The sequence below is a fragment of the Catharus ustulatus genome, chromosome 13, assembly GCF_009819885.2.
Source record: "Catharus ustulatus isolate bCatUst1 chromosome 13, bCatUst1.pri.v2, whole genome shotgun sequence".
Taxonomy (NCBI): Eukaryota; Metazoa; Chordata; class Aves; order Passeriformes; family Turdidae; genus Catharus; species Catharus ustulatus.
This window is the reverse complement of record NC_046233.1, coordinates 9,701,818-9,723,537: the sequence shown is the minus strand read 5'-3', so window position 1 is coordinate 9,723,537 and position 21,720 is coordinate 9,701,818. Positions and strand designations below refer to the sequence as shown.

Sequence of the window (21,720 nt, the reverse complement as noted above, 5' to 3'; positions counted from 1 at the left end):
GTGGGGCGTCTGCCCCGGGGGCCCACAGCGGCTTCCCCCAGGGTGGGAGCTGACCGCCACCGGTGTGGGGCACAGCGGGGCTTGGGGTCGGGTGGTGGGGCGGGAATCGGCAGTGGGGCTGGGGGGCGCAGCACACCCGGGACCCCCTCAGACCAGCGGGGCACTCCCACGGATCAAGCCCGGGCCCCCACAGGACACACCCGGAAGCCCCTCGGACAGGACGGACACCCCCGCTTCCCCCCCCGCCGCTCCCGTTGCCTCGGGAACGCGCCGGCGCCACCCCCGTCCCCGTGTCACGTGACGCGCACCCCCCCGTCACGTGGGCGTGTCCGGCGGCTCCCGGAAGTGCGTCACGGGCTCGGGCCTGTCTCCGTTGTGGGCCCGCTCGGAACTTCGGCGCGACACAAACAGACCGGAGCGGCGGGCGGGGCCGTGAGTGCGGGGAGGGCTGGGCTGGCTGGGCCGGGGCGGTGGCGGGGCCCGGGGACGGCGAGCGGCGCCGGGGCCAGCGCGGGGTGAAGGGCCGCAGCGGCGGGCAGGGCCCGGTGGCGGGCGGGAGGCCGGGATGGGGCCCGTGGGCACGGGGGCCGGGTCGGCGGAGAGCGAGGCAGGCGGCGGATGGCGGTGGCGGCGGCCTGTGACGGTGGCGTGTGACGGGCCTGAGCGGAGCGAGCGTGCGGAGCAGCAGCAGCTGGGGCCGCGGGGGCTGAGAACGGGGCTCGGCAGGACGGGCCGAGCGCGGCAGCCCCGGGCAGGAGCCGGCGCGGTGACCTCGTGCTTTGCCTGCCGGGGCCGTTCATACAGACACCGTTCACACAAGCACCGCTCACAGTCCCTTTCCGCTCTCTTGGTGCCTGGGGCCGGGCAGCAGCGCCCGGGAGGCCAGAGGCCTCCGGCTGCTGTCTGGACACTCTCATCACTGTCCCTGCCCATGGCCGGCGGGTTGCAACTAAATGATCTTCAAGGTCTCCTTCCATCACAAACCGTTTTATGATTGAATGATCGGCCTCAGAATGAGGGAGCTGGGCCTGCCGGGTTCCCCACTCAGCAGAAGGTTCACTGCTGTCACGATGCATTGGGGACACGGTGGTTTCCACATGGGTTGGAAACGTGTTGTGTGACAGTGCTGGCTTGGGTAGCTGCCCCAGGGGATTTTGTGCTTGCCCTGGCTTCACCCGTGTGTCAGGCATACCCAGAAACTGAAGTAAAAGTCAAGCTTGAGCCTTGGGATTTCTGGTCCCTCAGGCGAGCGAGAAACAGAAGGTGACAAAAGTATTTGTGTACACGAGGGGTGTGTTTCTGTTAGCTGTATTTAGGATGTGGAGGATCCAAAAGTCCATGGGAAGATAACGCTGTTGGGATAGCCAACCTTCTCTGCAGCTACTGCTGTAAACGCCTTTAGGCACTGATGGGGAGTGCTGTAGACAAGAAACAGGGAGCTCCTCCTGTCAAGTGCTAAACCTGCCCCAGACATAGGGCACAAATTGCATCTCGTGGACCACCTTCTGCTGTCCTTCCTTGTCTGGTGCTGCTGTGGGGAGGAGCGGCCCTTCTCCTTGGCCTCTTGCTCCCTTTCCTCTGGCTAGTCAAAATATTTGCAGCCTCAGCATTAGCTGGGTTGGGAAACTGCTTGGGGGGAAGATACACTTAGGACAAAGCCCTGGCTGGCATCTGGATCTGGTACACACCACGGCACAAAGGCAGGGAGAGCAGAGGACAGGGAAGCACCTCTGCTCCCAGCAGCAGTGTGGCCAGGCTTCCTTGTCTCTGGGGATTGGGTAAGGTTTTGTAGGAGTGCCCAGCTCATCAGGTGCTTCCTGGTGGTTCACCTGGCATCTAGCCAGAGCGGCCTTTCGCCATCTCTCCCCTGCAGTGACTCCTACTGTGCCAACAGGAGTGGTGCCAAAACCTTTGTGCACCCAGGGGCTGAACATGCTGCCTGTAAGTGCGTTTCCTGGTGGCGGAAAGGCAAAAAGTTGCCTGTTCTAATACCTCAGTGTTTTGCCTTCACTCCTCCAAAACCTTGAGTTGCCTGCAGCAGCCTCAGGCTACCATCAGTCTGGCAGCTGAAATGGGCAGACCTCCAGCCCCCTTGGTTCCTTCCTGCTGTGAGGAATAACTGTCAGCAAAGCCCCCAGGGGAGCTGAGCCCTCAGTGAGGCATGAGAGCAGCAGGCTTTTCCTGGAAGAGTGACAAGCAGGCACGCAACCCTTGTCTCTCTTCCTCACCCCTTCTTGGGAAGAGGCCTGTCCTTTGTCAGCCCTCCAGGACCCTTCTCAGAGCTTGCTTTCACCCTGCCCAGCAGTTACCCTCTCCCACCCCTTTGGAGGTGCAGGAAGGAGGTGGCAGAGTCTCGCCTGTCTGCAAGAAGCAGTCACTGCTTCTTGAGTCCCATTTCTCCTGGTGTTTTCACCCTAAAGGCAAAAGAAATACAACAAAAAATGCTTTCCCGTGTTTGCTGAGTCCAGGTGAACTTCTTCAGTACCAGGAAGCATCTGTAGCCAACCTATTTCAGTGTCGGTGGGAACTGGAGCTGAATGACAGCATGCAGCTGGCATCACAGGCCTAGCCTGGTGAATCATTGCCACTTTCCCTACTGTGGGGGCCCTTCCCATTCCCTCTGGAGCCAGAAGTGCTTCTGCATCCTGGAGAGACCCAGTCTGTGCAGCAGTATGGGGATGATGCTTCTCCCTTCCCACACTCTTTCAAGCCCTTTGGGACTGATGCTGGACTCTGCTCAGCATCTCAGTCTCCAGGTCACTTGGGCCTCTCCTCTGTGGGTGGCAGGAGCTGTCTATGCCAGGCAGTCGGGATGGACTCAGCTTTTCACTTGGCTTCAGTGGCTCTTGGTGGGGAGTGCGGATTGATCTGAAGAGAAGTGGTTTGGATGCAACACCTGTCATGGGGCTGACTTTGCCAGAGCTGAGGGCAAGACCGGGCTGCTTTGCTCCCTAGGGTTCTTCTCAGTTTATGGCTACAGCTCCACATTTGTGGCAACTTGTTGCCCCGAAACGTTTCTAGAACACAAATGCCCTGGCAACATGGGGCCAGCAGCACAAAACTGGCAGTGTCCTTCCTCTGTCAGAGTGCCTCCCTTGGAGGTGCTTCCTGCCACTGGCCATTCCCAAGCACAGCAAGGGGTCTGTGCGTGGTACTTGGGTGAAAGCAGAACAGGGTGTTCCCGAGGGACAGCTTGCCTCCTGCTGAGGGAGAGGCAGTCTCAGTGGAGCTGGGCTAGGCCAAGGTGCTGTTGGGCTTGGCTCCGTATCCTCAGATAGGAGCTGTGTTGTGGGATGTGTGTGAAACAGTGCTCTGGGAGCTATGGCAAGCAGCTGGCACCTGGGGGTGGGCAGGATCCGTGTGGCTGGGCCCGTTTCCCTGCTGCAAGCTCCCGCAGGCTGGTAAGCGCTGCCAGGGTCAGGGTGTGCAGCCGGGACAGCAAGGGAGGAAATCTTCTCTGCTCTCACCGCCTCCATGGAGACACCTCCAGTGGGACTGCTTTCAGTGGGTTGTTTCAACTCTGCTCTCTCAAAGTCCTGAACACTGCAGGGTGACACTGATGGGTGCAGCAGACCCCTGGGTCAGCATCTCCCAAACCCTGTAGGGAAGTGGGCTTTGTAAGGAGGGCATGTCTGAGGGGGCAGGGGTGAGCAACTTGCATGCCCTGCTCAGCCTACTCTCTTCCTGGGGCACGAGTAGAGGTGTCCTGTTTCCAGGCCGGGCCCCGCTGACGCTGTCTGTAAACTGGCTGGGAGATAAATATTCAAGGTGCAGTCATGCTGGTTAAGCTCCCAGCTAGTGGGAGAAGGGGGTGGAACTCTGCTTTTGCCAAGGAGCCCTGCTCTCATCTATCATGGGAGACTGTCCCAGGCCTGCTTCCTTCTTAGGGTGTTACTGGCTCCTATTCTGGCGCTGTTACACAGAACACTGTTTGACTGAAATAGCTGTTGCTCCAAACTGTGTGACAGGCTCCCCCCGTTGTCTGTGAAGGCTCAGTTTTGCAGATCCAGGCCTCCTTATGTCCTTGCCCTTGGCTGTGTCTCTGGGTGTTGTTAGCGCCAGCAGCTCCTCTGGGCCAGTGTTGCTATAGTGGGAGCCATGAGCATGACACTTGCTTTCCAGGTTTTTAATGCGTGCCACATACTGAAGACCCCTGATTGTATGTTGGGAACTCTGACAAGCCCATGCTTTTGGCAGTAAGCATTGTAGCAGCTGTGATGAGGTAGGTTTCCTCACTGAGTGCTGCATGGGGCTTCCCATAAACACCATGGTGAAGGTCATGTAAGGGCACTGGCCCTGAGGCAAAGAGCGGATCCTGCTGCTGTTGGGCCTTTTCCACCTGCTCTTCCTGCCATGCTTGCTCTTTCCTCTCTTTAGGCCATTACTTCCTTGCCAGAGAGTTTGACCACAGAGAGTCGCCAAGATAGCTGGGCCAGGAAGAAAACGTCGCACCCCTGACCCAGACTCCATCACCGACCCCGGCGGGCTGTTTGTGTCTTCCAAACGGCTGAAAATGTCCAGCAGCACAAATGCCCCTGGCCAGAGGAGAGTGTCTCGGGGCTTGGATGATACCACCAACAAGAAGAAGCAAAAGGATCGAGCCAATCAGGAAAGCAAGGAAGGTGAGAGCCCCTCAGCATCGCTGTGGTGAGCAGGCCCATGGTGTCTCGGCCCCGCAGCATGGGAGCCTCTCAGCCATCTGCTGCAGGATAAGTAGATTTGACTAATCACTTCCTGCAGCTTATGGTAACCCATGTGATGTGGGATCTTCTCTGATACAGTGTCCTCTCTGGACCTGTAACCTCCTTCTTTTGGGCACTACTTAGCCCCAGCCGTGTTAGGCAGGTTGGGCCTGTGGCCTTGTTAGCTGAAGTCTGGAGTTGGCCTTGATGGTTGTTTCTGGACTCTGCTTTGGACTGGGTGTGAGCTGCCCCGATCCAGTGAGAGTGAAACCTGTGGGTGCTCTTGCAGCTGGAGGCAGCACTGCTTCTTTCCCATCAGTTTGCTGAGGCCAGATGTTGTGATGCAGTGACTGGGTGTGCACGACCTGCGGGTGGGGCTGGTGCTTTAGTTTCTGAGTCAGGGCAAGGTGTGGCTCAGGTGAAGTGGTTGTTGTAGAGTAATTCTTTTTGTAATTGCCATGTATTTGACAAAAATGATGCTTCAGGTGCAGGGAATGCCTGTGGGCAGGATACCTGCAAGAGTTTCTGTGGCTCTGGAAAGCTGTTTGATTTTTGTGCCTGCTCTGTTATGATTATTGTAACCTCAAAATCACAGGATGTTTTTTAGGCCAAGGTAATTGAGTGCTTGGCTCTGTGCCAGAGCGGCCAGGCACAGTCCCCGATGTGAAGTCCCACAGTGCAGAGCATAGCACTGTACTTTCTCTCACGTGGGAGGAGTACATCTCGTAGGGCTTGACTCTGCATCCTCTGATGTGGGGACCTTCTTGAGGGCAGCCATGCTGTCCCCATCCCCTCTGTGAGAGGTGGTGAGGGGCTGTAGATCTTCCACTGCCATGCTTCTCACACTGCCAGGTGCGTGGGCACCTTTGCACCAGTGGCTGTGGTGGTCAGTAGAAGTTTTCTACTGGTTTGTAGCCAGTCAAAGGAGGCAGCAACAGCCCTCCAAGTGGAGACCACAGCTCCTGTTGCCACTATTTCCCTGCTCCAAGAGAAGGTGCTGTCGCTTTGAGTCCCTTGCCTGGCAGAGTTCGCTCTCCTGTGGGGGTAGACCAGGCCTGGAGACACTTCTGGCTGCTGGAGGTAATTCTGTGGGGAGCCGGGATTAGGTGTCAGGTCAGTTTGGTTCCCCACCCTGTTCTGGAAGGAGGTTTTCAGATGTGGACATTGGCAGCTTGTGCAGGAATGGAAATGTTAAAGTGCAACTGGGCCATGTGGTTCTCTGGTTACAGCAAAATTAGTTTGAGCATGACCAAACACCAGGTTCTTTCTGTCAGATCAAGACAGGACTTCTCTGTATGGCTGGGGCCTGGGACCTGGGCCACACAGCTGAGCCTGGATGCCACAAGCTCACAATGTGCCTCAAAAAAGCCTACATGGTTGTGTTGCTCCCGCTGTGCTACTGTTTAGACTGGGATATGGTGGTATGGCCCAGAGCAGCTGTCCTGGAGCTGGCTTGCTGCAGGCAGGACTCTGGGGAAGGAGAAGTGTGAGAAAGCAGAGGAGGGAGATGGGCAACCCATGCAGGATGAAAGGCCTGGACACAAATTCAGGGTAGAAGGGGATGATGTGTGAAATTTTCGGCATCAGCTTGCTGGCCTATGTTGTGAGGTGATGGAATGACAGACCTGCCTGCGCTCTGCTTCTCTGCCCACCAGTGTCTCGCCCTGAGCTCGAGCAGGCTGAGACTACCCAGGAGAAGGACTCAGAGGAGGGTAAGTCGAGGTGTGTGCCAGCTGTCAGTGCATGGCCATGGAGTGCCCTTGCCAAGGGATCTGAAGCTCTCATCTTGTTGTCCAGTGCTCTGGCATTGAGCAGAGCTAGCCTGAGCACTCCTTTGTCTCAGTGTTTATCCTAACAGTATGTGGCCCTTCCAGGAGAGAAGGGCTGTCTGCAAGGAAAAGGCCCTGGGTATGTGGCAGGCTGCTTGCAACTCAGGTGTCATGATGCTGCTGAACACAGGCCTGGGATGCGTCACTGCTGACACCTGCTCTGCTTCTTTCTGAGCAGGACGTGATGCTGGGCTGGGGACATCCCAAGCTGTGTCACCTTGTGGGCAGCACTGACTGGTTTCTGTCTCAGTCTAGGCCTACTCTGAGGACAGAGTAGGATGTCCTTGTGCCCCAAGGGTAGAACAAACCTGATAGAAATCAAGGTGATCAAAGTCACTTTTTTTCCTTGAAGATTTCAGGGCATCACAAGGCCACAGCTGGAGCCTGGCAGACGCACAGTGGAAGTTCTGCCTGCACCGGAGTATCATGGCTGCACTCTTTTCTCACTCATTATAGCATACTTGCCCACTGGCCAGCCTGCCCATGTTTCAGTGGTGTTAGCCACACTCACCTGGCAGGAGTACAGTGCTTTGATGGTTGCAGCCGGGCCGCTTGGTTTGCATATGCAAAGGGGAAGTGGCAATTTCTGATTGTGGTCAGAGTCCTCTTAAATCCCCTAGAGTAATTCTGTGGCTTCCTTGTTCCTTGGGAAAGCAGTAATTGCTTTGTCATTGGCAGGAGCTACCTCTTCTTCCCAGCTGCCACTGCTGCTTGTGGCAATGCCAAGAGCAGCACTGCCTTTCTGATCTCTCTGGTTCCCACCGGAATTCATCTGCCCTGCTGCAACATGTGCTCTTGTTTATGGCCTCTCTAATGAGGGCAGGTCCCATTTAATTGTCATGATCTGTTTTCCCTGCGCTGACCTCCTTAACTGTGTGTGTGTTCAGGCTTGCGTTCCCCAGCCAAGGAGTGGGCACTTCAGGCTCATTCCCCAGCAAGTGGGTGACACTTCCCTCCCTTTTCCTAGAGCTGCTGCTGGACTGGAAGCAGAATGCCGATGAGATCATTATCAAGTTGAACTTGGGCAGTGGAGCTCTGAAAGCAGAGGATGTACGTGCTGATTTCACCGACACAGACTGTGTGGTCAAACTACCAGGTATGGGAATGGAGCAAGTGCTGCAAGCATTTTTCCATCGGGACTTGGCACAGCTCTGGGCCAAGCACGGGGTTGCCACAGGCAGACATCAAACTTTTCCCTCAGAGGCAATGCCCTGCTCTCAGCTGGCACACACTCAGGCAGCAGACAGATTCGATAGGAGAGCATTGTAGAGCTGGGAAGGGCAGGAGCTGGCCTCTGTGCCAAGTGAACAAGTGCCCACTGCCGCGCCAGTGCGTCTCTCCCCTGCTTGCTGGGATGGCTGAGTCAGTCCTGAGTATCCTTTGGAAAAGTGACTGTGCCCCTGAGGGCAGGGAGGCCCAGGGCCTTCCCGCTGGGAAGGAGGCCAGCCAGATGTACAAAGCAAGTACAGGGAAGCTGGCTGGAGCCCTAGAAGGCTCCTGGGGTATGGTGGCAGCCTGCCTGCAGCTTTCTTGGCTCTGAATGAGTGCTTCCTTCATCCTGGGGGCAGGTGAATGGGGGCTGTGGGTTGGGTGACAGCTGCCTGGAGCACTGCCTGAGATACTGGTTCCCCTCTGCTTTACAGACGGGCGCCAGTGGAGCTGTCAGTTCTATGAGGAAATCGAGGGCTCCTGCAGCAAGATCCAGTGCAAGAAGGGCAACTTTCTACAGCTTGTGCTTCAGAAGAAGATCCCACTCCATAACTGGGCTTCACTTCTGGTAAGGATGGAATGATCTATCTTTTAAGAGAGCCTGTGGAACCCTGGGGAGCCAGGGTGAGCTCTGAGCTCCCTGCAGTTGGGCTGCCCAGGGAGCAATGTGGGTCACATCCTTCAACCATGTACTGCATAAGCCATCTGCCACTGTCCCAGGGAGTCATACCCCTGTCATGCATTCCCAGGTTCCAGAGGAGAGTCCTGGTGCAGTCTGGGAAGAGGGTTGAGGGTGAGGGGTTGATAGGGAGCCTGAAAGATGCTGCTACCTGAATACTTTCCCACTGTGCTGCATTGCTTTTTATAGAAGAAAAGGAAAGACGGATCCAAAGAACCAGCCAAAGGGGCTGCATGCTGGGAGAATGGGAAGGAGAAGGCTGCTTCTGCACAGTTGACCCCTGAAGAGCCAAGGGCTGAAGGCACAGAGCCACCAAGATCCCGGCGGGAGCCCTCCAACCCCAAGCGTGCTCCAGGAAGAAGCGAGGCCCTGGGAGGGAAAAGCCCAGCCAGCCCAGGGACACAGAGTGGCCCCAGCGCCAAGCGGGCAGTATACCTCAAAGTGGCTCCCACTGAAGAGGAGCCGAATGCCAGAGTCACTGGGAACATGGAACCTGGCAAAGGGCACAGTGGAAGGGCTGGCAGCCGCCGCAACGGGAGAGCCAGCCAGGTCGATGCACCTGCGACCCTTGCAGACCTCGCACTACCCCTCGAGAAGGTACCTGAGGACCTGGCTGGACAGGGTACCCCTGCTTCCTCTGCCCTGTGCAGGAAATGCAGGACACATCCCTCCCAATGAGGATGAGGTGGGCTCCAGGATGCTGAGGGCTGACAGGAGGACCTATGGTGGAGGAAGGGTGAAGTGAGGACCTTGCAGTTGCTGTGCTGTGGTGCTAATGGGGCTGAGCTGGCGTGGGATGTGTGGGGGAAGCAGGTGGTATGGAGCTGTTCCTGGCTGGCAGGAGTCACAGTGAGTGGGCCAGGGCAGCTCAGGGGTGACAGTGTCTGTGTTTCACTGTGTCTTTCTGTATTGAAAGGCTGTGGTTTTGGCCAAAGAGACTGTTCCCGTGGAGATGCCACCTCTTGCGGCTACCACAGAGGTGTTTCCCCACCGTGTTGCCACCTGTGTTTTGAAGAGAGTCCTGCAGCCAGGCAGCCCTACTGAGGCCTTGCGGAGCCGGGACTGCCTGCCTATCTTGGGAGAGAGCTCTAAGGCCATCCCAGTGGCCACCCCTCCCATGGGCAGAGACGGTGAGAAGAGGGACTGGTCCAAGGACGACGTGGCTCTGGAAGCAGCAGCTGATGGTGAGTGGCCAGAGCCCACGGGGTGAGCCTGGTCAGGAAGGTCTGTCTGCTCAGGACCTTTCCTGGGTCAGCTTGTAGCCTCAGCATGCAAGGAAGATAACCTCTCTCTCCGTGGCTTTCCTTACTCAGAGCCAGAGCCTTTTGTAAGCCTGACCTTTGTCAAGAATGACTCATACGAGAAGGGCAATGATCTGGTGGTAGTGCATGTATATGTGAAGGAGATCCACAAGGAGACATCCAAGGTGTTGTTCCGGGAACAAGACTTCACACTAGTGTTCCAGACGAGGTATAAGTTTGCCTCGGGATGATTCCAGGCCGCTGCAGAGCTTCTGATTGTGGCTGGGCTGCTTGTTTGTTCACCTCAGCTCACTCCCACTTTCTCTGCAGTGATACAAACTTCCTTCGTCTCCATCCTGGCTGTGGGCCCCACACGGTGTTCCGGTGGCAGGTGAAGCTCAGGTATGACTCCTGTCCTTCTAACCCACGCCTGGGCAAGGGAGGTGAGAGTCCAGAGCTGGAACAGGAACCAGTCCCAGCTAGCAGTTCTGTGCAGGAAATTCTCATTTCTTCATCTGGAAGTTTCACTTACACCATGCTCCACTAGTGCTCTGAGCCTGGTCTGCCTTGGCTGTGTGCTCACTTGCAGGGGAGGAAATCCCAGTGTCTCCTTGCCTGCAGTTCACCCCAGGCTGTTCTAGAGTTCTTGGGGACAGAGCTGTGTTTGTGCCCTTTGGGTGGGATGTGCAGCAGGAGGGAGCCAAGCAGAATGGATCTGTCAGAAAAGGGGTGCTCTGTGTGCTCAGTGTGGACAGGCTCGAGGGTTTCCACCCTGCTTTGTCAGGGCTACTTCAGGATCAGTGCTAGCAGGGTTGCTACTGCCTGGAGGCCATGGTTTGCCATGCAAAGGCTTTGGCATGTCTGGGGCACCTCTGACTTGCTGCCTGCCTTGCAGGAACCTTATTGAGCCGGACCAGTGCACGTACAACTTCACGGTGTCTCGCATTGATGTCTGCCTGAAGAAACGCCAGAGCCAGCGCTGGGGGGGGCTGGAGGCTCCAGCCACACGAGGTCTGCACCCTGCCTTCGTGTCCTGCCTGCCTGCTGCACCGCAGTGGGGCATGGGCCCTCCTCACCACTACCAGCTGCCAGCATGGAATGGTGGGGAAGGAGAGGGGCTGAGTGGGTGCAGGTAGGAGGGATGTGAGATAGGGTGTGAGCCAAGTGATAAGGGAAGGGCACTGCTGTTTCCCTTGCTCATGGGGAAGAGGGGTAGGAGAGAGCCTGTGTGCAAGTGTGGACTGAGCAGTTCAGCCCCACTGTGGGCAGCATGTCGTGCTGCTAACCACAGGCCCACCCTTCCCCCTTTTTAAGGTGCAGTGGGTGGTGCAAAGGTTGCCATGCCTACAGGCCCTACCCCTCTGGATAAGAACCCTCCGGGCAGTAACCAGCACCCCCTCTCCAGCAAGGAAGAGGCCCGAACCAGTGACAAAGAGAAGCCACGTGTGGAAGATGGGGCTTTGGATGGTGTGGCAGCCCGTACAGCCCCAGAGCACTTGGCAGTGAAGCAAGAGCCACACATTCCTTCGGTGAGTGTGGCCACGCTGGAGCTGATGTGGATAGGGGAAGAGGGACACCTCCTTGGTGTCACTGTGGAGACCCCTCAGTCATAGTTGGCAGGATTAGGGGCAGCTGTTGGCTTGTCTGTCCCAGTCCAAGTGGGAGATGATACAATGGCTCCAGCCCTCTCTGGTGGTTTTCTTGGGCTTTTGAGTTCCTTTGGTGTTCCCAGAGAGACTCCCCGAGTGCCACACCCTCACACCTGCCTCTGCTTTGGCAGCCCAAACCGACATGTATGGTGCCACCGATGACACACAGCCCAGTGAGTGCCGAGAGCGTGGAGGATGATGAGGATGAGGATGAGAAGAAGAAGGTCTGCCTGCCTGGCTTCACAGGGCTGGTGAACCTGGGCAACACCTGCTTCATGAACAGTGTCATCCAGTCCCTGTCCAACACCCGGGAGCTGCGTGACTACTTCCATGGTGAGCCCACACTGGGAGCCCAGCAGAGCTTGGCCACTCAGATGATGAAGCCAGCATTCAGCCACCCTGAGCTCCTGCATTTCTTACAGATCGGTCCTTTGAGTCGGAAATCAACTATAACAACCCGCTGGGGACGGGTGGACGCCTGGCCATCGGCTTTGCCATGCTGCTCAGAGCACTGTGGAAGGGCACACACCATGCCTTTCAGCCCTCTAAACTGAAGGTAGGCCCCCTGGCACTGGTGCTCAGCAGGAACTGCTCTGGGTCCCCAGTGTTCCTCTATGGCTGCAAATGTGGCAGCATTCCTGGCTGCCCTGCAAGTGCCACAGAGAGCTGTGGGTGTGGGTGGGTGCAGCCAGGGATTTTGCATGGGGCAGGCAGTGCTTCCTGAGGTCTGCTGATCAGCCCTGACTACTGTGCTCCCCACAGGCAATTGTGGCCAGCAAGGCCAGCCAGTTCACTGGCTATGCCCAGCATGATGCTCAGGAGTTCATGGCCTTCTTGCTTGATGGCCTGCACGAGGACCTCAACCGCATCCAGAACAAACCCTACACAGAGACTGTTGACTCGGATGGGAGGCCTGATGAGGTGAGGGTGTTCCTCCCCCAGAGTCACTGGGAGAGCAGCTTGAGTGGTTTAATGAGGTGCTAAGCCCTTTCTTATTGCAGGTGGTAGCTGAGGAAGCTTGGCAACGACACAAGATGAGGAACGACTCATTCATAGTAGACCTCTTCCAGGGCCAGTACAAATCCAAGCTCGTGTGCCCAGTGTGCTCCAAGGTAGGTAGCCCTGGAGGTTCTGTTCCTGTCCTAGTTGTACAGAAGTAGGCTCCTGACCCTCAGAGAGCACAGGTCACAGGGCAAGGCTAGATCTTGGGTCCACTGGATCTGCTCAGCCAGAAGCACTTGTCACAGCTGAGTGTGTTTTTATATCTGCAGGTGTCTATTACCTTTGATCCCTTCCTGTACCTCCCTGTGCCCCTCCCACAGAAGCAAAAGGTGCTGACTGTCTACTACTTTGCAAAGGAGCCACACAAGAAACCCATCAAGGTAAAGGATATCTTTTACCCTGGGGAGGGAGCCTAAGAAGGCTCCTGGAGTTGCCCCAGGCTGCTGGTCATGTGCCAACAGGCTAAGCCCTGTGTTAAGTAAGGGCCTGCATGCCTTAGTGTGGTGTGACTAATGTTGCACTTTCTTGGTGGCAGTTCCTCGTGAGTATCAGCAAGGAGAACTCCAGTGCCATGGAGGTACTTGACTCAGTGGCCCACAGCGTGCGTGTGAAACCAGAGAACCTGCGCCTAGCAGAGGTGAGAGTGCTGGGCAGACACCTGCTGTGAGGGTTTAGGCCAACACAGTAGGGCCTGGGGATGTCCGTCTTTCTCTTGTGAGGTGGTGAGCTGAGCACAGCATCCTTGAGCTGCTGCTCTTCCCACAGCTCACTGTGAGGCTGAGGTCTGTGGCTCTCTGAGAGGACATGTAGGGCAGCCCTCACAAGGCCATGCTCCTGCTTTCCTGGCAGGTGGTCAAGAATCACTTCCATCGCATGTTCCTGCCATCTAACTCACTAGACACAGTCTCTCCAACGGACCTGCTGCTTTGCTTTGAGGTGCTGTCCCCAGAACTGGCCAAGGAACGCGTGGTGGAGCTTCAGGTCCAGCAGGTAAGAAGGCATATTGGGACTACTGGGTGAGATGTAGGAAGGCTGAGCCGTAAGTGGGACTGAGCAGGATGGGCAGAACTACACACAAGCGTGATTAGCTACAGTGGGCACGGATGCCCGCCGAGGCTGCCTTGTCCTGCCCAGGTGCCCTTCCCTGTCCAATGGGTCCTTTCTCCTACAGCGTCCACAGGTGCCCAGTGGCCCTGTTGCCAAGTGTGCGGCCTGCCAGAAGAAGCAGCTGCCGGAGGATGAGAAGCTCAAGCGCTGCACGAGGTGCTATCGAGTTGGTTACTGCAACGTGTGAGTTGGCTTGGTGCCTGGCAGGGAGGGAGGGTCTCCTGCTGTGAAGGGCTCGATGGAAGACTCTGCTGCTGGGAGAAGGTGGGATGGGTCTGCCCTTTGGGATGGAGCCAGTTGAACTCTTGGTGTTCCCCTTGTTCCCAGCACACCCTTCTGGCACTACACTGCTCCTTCCCAGGCTGTTCAAGGATGCTGGGTTCAGCAGGGGCTGTATGTGTTACAGGGCGTGTCAGAAAACACACTGGCCAGACCACAAGGCTTCATGCCGTCCTGAGAACATCGGTTTCCCCTTCCTCATCAGCGTGCCTGAGTCCCGCCTAACCTATGCCCGCCTGGCCCAGCTGCTGGAGGGCTACGCAAGGTGAGAGTCCAGGGAAGGAGGGTGCTTCTGCCACAGAGCTGAGCTCAGCCCCGTGTCTGGCCAGCTCTAACCCCCACCTCCATGTCCAGGTACTCAGTCAGCGTGTTCCAGCCTCCATTCCAGTTGGGCCGGATGTCACCGGAGCAGGGGCTGCAGCCTCTGCACTCAGATAAGCTGGAGCCCCTGGCCAAGAGCAGCTGTGCAGCAGCCACCTCTGCACCCGAGGTGGGAGATGGTGACAGGGTTTCAAGCCTCCCACAGGAGCCCCCACTCTCGCCAGCTGTGCCTGAGCTGCAGCCAGAGATGGGGGATACTACCACTGTCCGGAGCAAGGTCCTGACAGCCAGGAGCTCCCTGCTGAGCTTGGATTCAGGGTTCTCTGAGCACATGGAATCACAGGGTGACAGCTGTTGTGAGAAGGAGCCATCCTATGAGAGAGCCGTCAAGCCAGAAGGTAAGAGGTGCTGAAATGCTGCCTGTGTCTGTGCCAGGAGCTCAGGCAATTCTCCCTCCTTGGAGTGACCTCTCAGCAGAGCATCTCTTCTCCCCTTGTGAGCTTTGTCTGGAAACTCTTGGGAACACAGATGAGGCCCTGGGAGCTTTGTTTTGGCACTGTTGCCTCACCTGAAATGCCTACCTACCCACGCTCTGCCCTGCCCTGGCAAAGCCCAGGGTGTAGAGCAGAGACCTGATGAGGAGAGAGGCTGGAGTGCTGTGTTGTTGTGGGAGAGGTGGGAAGGCAGGAGCTGGCAGAAATCCTATGGGAGCAAGGCAGAGCTGGTGCAGGCTGAGCCCCTGGGGGCTGTGAGCAAAGCACTTTGCTGGCTCTGACTCAGCTGCATGGGACCAGCCTCTCGCGCTCAGCTGCCTAGCTGTCACGTTTCCAGACACTCGTCTCAGGATGGCAGCAATGTGCAGTGAAGGGGCAAGGCAGGCAGAGGAGCACAGCTTGCCAGGGGCAGGCGCCTGCTAAAAATAGTCAAGGACACGGGCACGTGGTTGTGTCCCTTCAAGGCCGTAGCATGTGAGGTGGGGGTGGGGGCGCTGCAAATTCTTGGCCCCTATGCAGGGCAGACAGGCAGTGCCACCACAAATCTGTCTTTGCCTTTTCACAGCTGCCATCCCTGGGTACCAGCACACTCCAGACTCACTGAGTGCCCGCGCCACACAGTTCTACATCACTAAGATTGATGCTGCCAACCGAGAGCAAAAGCTGGAAGATAAAGGTGAGCCAGAGCCCTGTAAAGCACCACCTTCATCCCTTACAGCCTCTGGCAGGGTAGTGGATCTGCCTGGCCAGGGTGCCAGAGGTTGTCTGGCACGAGATGAGCCCAAGGCGTCCACATTGGACAGTAAAAGCTGCATCTGACGAGAGGGAAGGGCTCTGCTGCACAGAGCATCTGTCTAGAAGCTCTTCTTGGACATGACATTCCCTCTCTCCTCAGCAAATAGGCCAATTCCTTCCTATTTCATGTATTCTCAGAGGGTCTGTGGTCTCTGGGTCACCTCTTTGTTTGAATGGGATGCCCATACCAAGTGCTGGCTGTGAGGGTGCTGCTGATGAGAGGACTGTGCCAGTGCAGGCTGAGGGGCTCTGCTGCCCCAGCATGATGAATCTGGCCAGGGGATACCTGTCCCTTTCTGGCAGCACTTCTTGATCTTTCTATATAATTGGGATGGGCGAGATTGCTCCAGCAAGGTTGTCTGGTCCAGCCTGCTGGGATAGGTGTGTGAGGTCTGTGCCCCTTCACAGGTGACACCCCCCTGGATCTGACAGATGACTGCTCCCTTGCCCTGGTGTGGCAGAACAATGAGCGCCTCAAGGAATTCGTGTTGGTAGAATCCAAGGAGTTGGAGTGTGTGGAGGACCCAGGCTCAGCTAGTGAAGCAGCCCGGGCTGGCCACTTCACTCTGGAGCAGTGCCTCAATCTCTTCACAAAGCCTGAAGTCCTGGCCCCAGAGGAAGCGTGGTGAGGAAGGCAGCAGGGTGGGTTCCAGCCAACAGGCCCAGACAGCAGCAGGGGTTTCCCAGGAGCTGCCGGGGCCTGCACGCTGTTTCTACTGGCAGCCAAGAACAATGGGCTGGCCTTCCCTGTGCACTGGGAAGGGCTAAGCCAGTAGAGCTACTGCTCTGCAGGATTGTACTGGCCTGCCCTTGACAGAAGAGGCTGAGTCCTCCCACATACCCTCTGCCAGCAATGCATGTGGGGACCCTGAGGCTGCAAGGGCTGAGGCTCTCCCTGTGCCAGTAACGAGCATACTCTTCCCCCAGGTACTGCCCCAAGTGCAAGCAGCACCGCGAAGCTTCCAAGCAGCTGATGCTGTGGCGGCTGCCCAACGTCCTCATCATCCAGCTCAAGCGCTTCTCCTTCCGCAGCTTTATTTGGAGGGACAAGATCAATGACATGGTGGACTTTCCTGTCCGGTAAGAGCCTGGGGGATGATGTGCCTGGATTGGCACTGCCTCTGCTTCCCCGCAGCCTAGCCTGCGTAACACTGATCAGCCTTGACGGTCGCTGCATCTCTTCACAGGAGCCTGGACCTGAGCAAGTTCTGCATTGGTCGGAAAGGTGAGCAGCAGCTGCCTATGTATGACCTGTATGCTGTGATCAACCACTATGGAGGCATGATTGGAGGGCACTACACAGCATACGCCCGCCTGCCCAACGACAAGAACAGCCAGCGCAGTGACGTGGGTGAGCATCTGTCACCTTCGCCACCCCTCTGCTCCTGCAGCCGTGACTTGTCTGCTTGCTTAACCCTTCTTCCTCCTCAGGCTGGCGGCTCTTTGACGACAGCACAGTCACCACCGTGGATGAGAGCCAGGTGGTGACCAGATACGCCTATGTCCTCTTCTACCGCCGGAGGAACTCTCCTGTGGAGAGACCCCTGCCAGGGCATCCCTCAGACCACCGCGCCGAGCGCACCCCCTCTGCCGAAGCTGCTGCCAGCCAGGTGAGCACTTGCGTCCCTTTCAGCACTGTTGGAGCCACAGAGCCTTGAAATATGCTCAGGGGCCCACATGCAGGGCCCTGCCCATCTTTGCCTGCACCCACAGAGCCTGGTGCAGCTGTGGTGCAGTGCCTTTACCCCTTTGATATCAAAGAGCTTGCGCCAGCTGGGCAAGTCTTGCCTTGTTCTCACTGTGGGCTTGTGACAGTCCCTGTCCTGAGGGATCACAGGAGAGCTGGTTTTCATCATCAGCGTGGAAGTGCTGGTGGGAGGGCTCTGAAGGAGGAAGAAGGGGCACAGCCTCACTGGGGTCTGCATTGACGGAGGGGTTGTGAGCAGTGTACAGTAGGATCTGGTTGTGCCAGGGAGCAGTAAAAACTTGCCCTCTGGAGCTGCTTTCAAAGCAGGGTGGGGGACACTTTCTGCTGGGGCCCAGCTCAGGGCCAAGCCAAGTGCAAAAAAGGTAAATGCCAGTGCTGAGCCAGAGGCCTGGCAGCCTTCACAGGGTGCTGTAGAGAAACCTGCCAGAGTGAGCTCTGTTGCTGGGTGGCCTGGGAGGGAGGGGCTGGGGGTGGGCCAGACGGCAGGGTGCTTTCAGAGTGCAGTGGTAGGGAATGGTTACACTGATGATCTTGTGAAAGTCAGGAAGGCCATAGCTGGTGCCCACCTGGTCAGACCCCATTATGCTGCAGACCTTCCCTCCATGCTAAGCACCTCTGTGGGCCCGCAGAGTCTGAGGACAACACTGAGTTCATCTCCAGCATGACTGCACATGTGAGAGGGCCACTTCTGGCCTGGCCTCCCTGCCCCTTCGGCTCATCCTCCCCTTAGCCCAGTGCTGGTTAGGAATCCCAGCTCTGCCGTCTCGCCTGTGGACAGAAGATGGCTGTATCTGAGGCCAGTGGGGCTGTCTAGCATGTTGGTGTCTGCCTTCCTGGACTGTTCCTGCCCTATGTGTGTATCCTGGAGCAGCTCTACTCCCTGGGGCAGCCTGAAATGAATGAGAAAGCTGCACTGTTTTTCACACACTGGTGGTGAGATCCTTCAGGGACCGAACTGGCACTGTGGCTCACTGTATGCCCCATGGCACTGGGATTCGTCAGGTTGCTCTGTGGCACTGGGGCTCATTGGGCCCCTGGCAGCGCCTGTTCCCCTGCAGTAATGGGATGCATTGAATCCCAGTGGGGCTCAGCAGGTCCCCAAGCCCCTGGACCACCTGCACCCTCCATGGCACTGGGTGCCCTCCAGAGACCTGGCTCTGCTCTCTGACTGGCTGCTCTGCATGATCACCGCCATGAAGGGCTAAGCTGTGGTTGGCTGCCTGTGGAAAATCCCCCTGGAACCTGGGCTACAATTGGTTGTCAGAGCATTCCTACCCACCAAAGCAGAGCTGTGACTGGCTGTACTGGCACTGTGCCTCCTGCTCCTGCTCCTCCAGCTGGCTCTGGATTGGCTGTCATTTGAAAGATCCTGTTGGGATCACAGAAGCTGGGCTGTGATTGGCTGCTGCCTGCTCCCTTACCTCGAGGACCCACCAATGCAAGTGCATCTGCTCCATCGGGATCCAGCTGCCTTCACTCCCTGCAGTCTTGCGAAGACCCTGCCCGGCAGCTGCCCACGCTCCCTCCCACAGAGCCACCCACCGGAGCCCCACACATCAGAGACCCTGAAGAGCTGCGGGGGCGGGCGCGACCGCGACGGTGCTGCATGGGGAGGCGGGCTGGCTGGGCACGGGGCTGGGCTTGCAGGCAGCCGCCTGCCCCGGGGGATGGCAAGGGGTGTTGCCCGTTGTGTTCTCCAAGTGCTGACGCAGGTTTCCACATCGCAGGCTTCTCTGATCTGGCAGGAACTGGAGGCTGAAGAACAAGAGCTGCAGCTTGAGGCACCCCAAAGGCATGCAAGAAATTCCTGGAGGCCCTGTGGCCAGAAGCGGAGTCCGGGCACCCCCCAGCACCCAGATGAAGGCTGCGTCAGATATTTTGTCCTGGCCACCACGGCCGCAATTGTGGCTCTCTTCCTGAACGTCTTCTACCCGCTCATTTACCAGCCCCGCTGGAGATAGGCCCAGGCACGTGGCCAGCTGCGGGAGCAGGGCCGCCAGGGCACGCGCCGTTCTAGGACGCTATGAAACGAAGACATGAGGCAGCAGGACATAAAACGTTGGGAAAGACTCGCCAAGGGAAACATGGGGCTGTTGGCTCCTGCCTGTCTGCTCTGGCATCTCCTGTGCCAGCTGGCAGGCCTGTGTGGTCAGCCTGCTACCTTGCCGAGGCACAGCCCAGAACCAGAAGCTCCTTTGCCCTTCCTTGCTGCCCACTAGGAGTGGGGCAGACCTCAAGGCTACCTGCTGCTCAAGAAGGGATGTTGCTGCTGCAGTGAAGCCGGTGCCTGAGAGCCCAATGGGTGCATCACCCATCTCTGCTTGGCTCCCAAGAAGGATGTGGAGACCTGCCGGGAGGCTGCAGCAAGGGCAGGATGCCCTGACATGGGCCCTGGCTCGCCATCTCTCAGCTGTGCTGCTGCAGGAACCTTGAGCTCTCCCAGGGCTGAGGCTACCATGGTCCTTGGCCACGCCAGTCTGCCCTGCTAGCCTTCTGCTGAGCCTTCTGGTGCCAGCTGCCTGTGCACTAGGAGTTGTGTGTGCCACACTTCTGTGCTGGGGCTGGACAGGCTTGTCACCAAGGGCTTGTGTGCTTCCCTGCTCAGCCCAAACAGCTGCTGGGGAGCCTGGCAATCCTGACTGGGGTGCCCATGGTGAGCACTCATGTCTGTGGGTCACTGCCTCCAACCAGTCTGTGGGGCTGTGTGCTGGCAGTGTCTGGGGGATTGGTCTCTTCAGGGCAGCATGGTGCAGCACCTCATTTGCAAGGGCACCAGCTGCTCATGCTTCTGGAGAGGCATGGGGTCAGAGAGCACAGGTATGACCTTGGTGCGTTAATAAAGCCAGGTTTTCCAAAGAAATGCTGCATTCCTGTCCTGTGTGCTGGGACTCCCACACAGAGGCGAGGACTCCACGCTGGGGTCACCTGAGGCCACTCTGTGACCCAGCTGGCACCAGGACTGCTTGGGCTTTGCTGGGTGCCTGGTGCACCTGTGTGGCAGCAGGCTCAGCAGAGAGTTCTGCCTGCCTATGCCACAGGGCACAGGCTGGGCTGCAGTCCCAGCTGTGGAATGGTAGCCTCACAGGACACGTGCAGGGCGTGGTGAGTCCAGCAGGTCTAGGAACAGGCAGGCCCCAGAGGCTGGGGCACAGGTTGCAATTCCAACAGTGTCTGACATTGAGACGTGTTGCCCTTGGCTGAGCGTGGCTCAGACAGCTCTGGCGTATTTGGGTGTGAGAGGTGACTTCAGAGCCCTGTGACTTTCTTTTCCATCTCTGCTGCTGTTCTGCTCTCAGTGCCCTCAGCTAGCTTAGGAGGGATGCTTGGCAGTGAAGGGGTTTGTCTGCATTTTAGGCTGGGGCCTGAGCTGGACTCCCCCTCCTCCATGTGCTGAGGTTTACTCCCCTCCCAAGCAGGTGCCAGCCGGAGAGCCCGGCAGGGCAGTGCCGTGGTCATGAGGTGCCTGTCCTGGAACAGTCGCCTCATTGTCTACAGCCCTGGGTCTCAGCAGCTTCCCCCGCTCACCCACAGTGCTGGCCTCGTGGGTCTGAGTCAGTGCCCGGCGCCGGTGGGCTGACCTCTGCTCCAGCTGGTGCTGGCACCCCAGGGTTGGGGCCCACAAGCTGCTGCCTGCCCTCACTGGCGGTGGGTGGCCGGCAGCAAGGCCTGACAAGGTGCTGTCAGCCCTGGAAATCCCCTGTGGCCCTGCTCTGTTCCTCAGACCTCCGGCAGGCGCTGGCAGCCTGCCCATGGCCTGTCAGTGCTGCCCGTGCTGGGGTGCAGGGCTCTGCTCTGACCACAAGTAGCTGAGCAGCCCTGGGGCAGGACTATGCTGCAGCCTGGCTCTGCTGCTGGGCCGGAGGGGCTGCCTCCAGGGGGCCCTGGGCATGCTGCTTCCCTCTGCACTGCTGTGGGCTTTGCCACCAGCTGCAGCTGTCTAAGCCCAAGGGCTGCACATTCTGCATGAGGGGCTATGTCCCCTCCAGGCACCCCTCCAGCTCCCCGGGAGCAGGGAGGGAGAGGGGTGGGCAGGGTGCAAGTCTCCCTCTCATGCCCACCTTCTGCTTGCAGGGACTGCCCCCGGTGGCGTTCGGATCCGGCCTGGCCCCCGAAGGAGCCCCGCCGCTGGCTGCGGAAGGCCTCCCTGAGCGTTTCACCAGCCCCGCCGAGCGGCCAGCCCCCTCCTACAGCAGCATGGAAGAAGTCGACTAGGGTGTCGTGGGGGGCCTGGCCTGGGGGTGTGGGCCAGGCCGGGCACTGGGGGGTGGGGGGGATGGGGGGAATCGGGGTTTGTTCTGCGCTCATTAAACTCTCTGAACTTCACTTGCCTCTACTGCCTGCTATCCCTTGGGACCCTCTGCCCCCTGGGGCGCCAGGGTACCATGTCCCCAGTGTTCCCTGTGTGACTTGGTGCTCGCTATCCCCTAATATCCTCAGGGACCACTGTTAGTTGGTGCCCCTGCTGGGTGCACTCCACAGCAGCGGGGTGGGGGGGACTCAGGGTTCCCTGGTGCCTGCTGCCTCTCCGTGTGCTCTGCTGCCGGCTGCACCCCCTTGTCTCGTGTCCCCTGGTGCAAATCCTGCCGCTTTAGTGTCTCCTGTCTTCTCCTCTGCCCTGCTGCTGCTGGGGCGAGACGTGCAAGTTCTAGTGCCTGTTGTGCGCTGGAGTGCCTCGTCCCCCGCTGCCTGTCTTGTCGCCTGCTGTCCCTAGCGCTCTGCTGTCTT

General features: G+C 58.1%; 1 protein-coding gene across 9 annotated transcripts; it reads left to right on the top strand.

Annotated features, from left to right (window-relative positions):
- The first annotated feature begins 330 nt into the window (after positions 1-330).
- On the top strand, positions 331-21,252 carry USP19 (ubiquitin specific peptidase 19). 9 transcript variants are annotated; one of them, XR_004419267.1, is made up of 28 exons: positions 331-432; positions 4,378-4,622; positions 6,338-6,394; positions 7,479-7,607; positions 8,155-8,288; positions 8,589-8,996; positions 9,316-9,583; positions 9,713-9,869; positions 9,971-10,042; positions 10,536-10,651; positions 10,955-11,169; positions 11,421-11,622; positions 11,712-11,845; positions 12,052-12,210; positions 12,291-12,401; positions 12,561-12,671; positions 12,827-12,928; positions 13,141-13,281; positions 13,463-13,581; positions 13,805-13,942; positions 14,032-14,396; positions 15,058-15,168; positions 15,696-15,912; positions 16,215-16,367; positions 16,475-16,638; positions 16,719-16,897; positions 18,723-19,648; positions 21,067-21,154. XR_004419267.1 is itself a non-coding variant. In XM_033071321.1 (28 exons), the coding sequence occupies exons 3-28, from the start codon at positions 4,514-4,516 to the stop codon at positions 18,954-18,956; spliced, it is 4,305 nt and encodes a 1,434-aa protein (XP_032927212.1). In that variant the 5' UTR covers positions 331-432; positions 4,123-4,222; positions 4,378-4,513; the 3' UTR covers positions 18,957-19,855. The 9 variants fall into 9 exon arrangements, 8 of the variants coding, with proteins under 8 accessions (XP_032927212.1, XP_032927217.1, XP_032927215.1 ...); XM_033071321.1 differs by lacking the exon at positions 21,067-21,154 and adding an exon at positions 4,123-4,222 and having other exon boundaries at positions 18,723-19,855; XM_033071326.1 differs by lacking the exon at positions 18,723-19,648 and having other exon boundaries at positions 21,067-21,252.
- Positions 21,253-21,720: the final 468 nt, after the last annotated feature.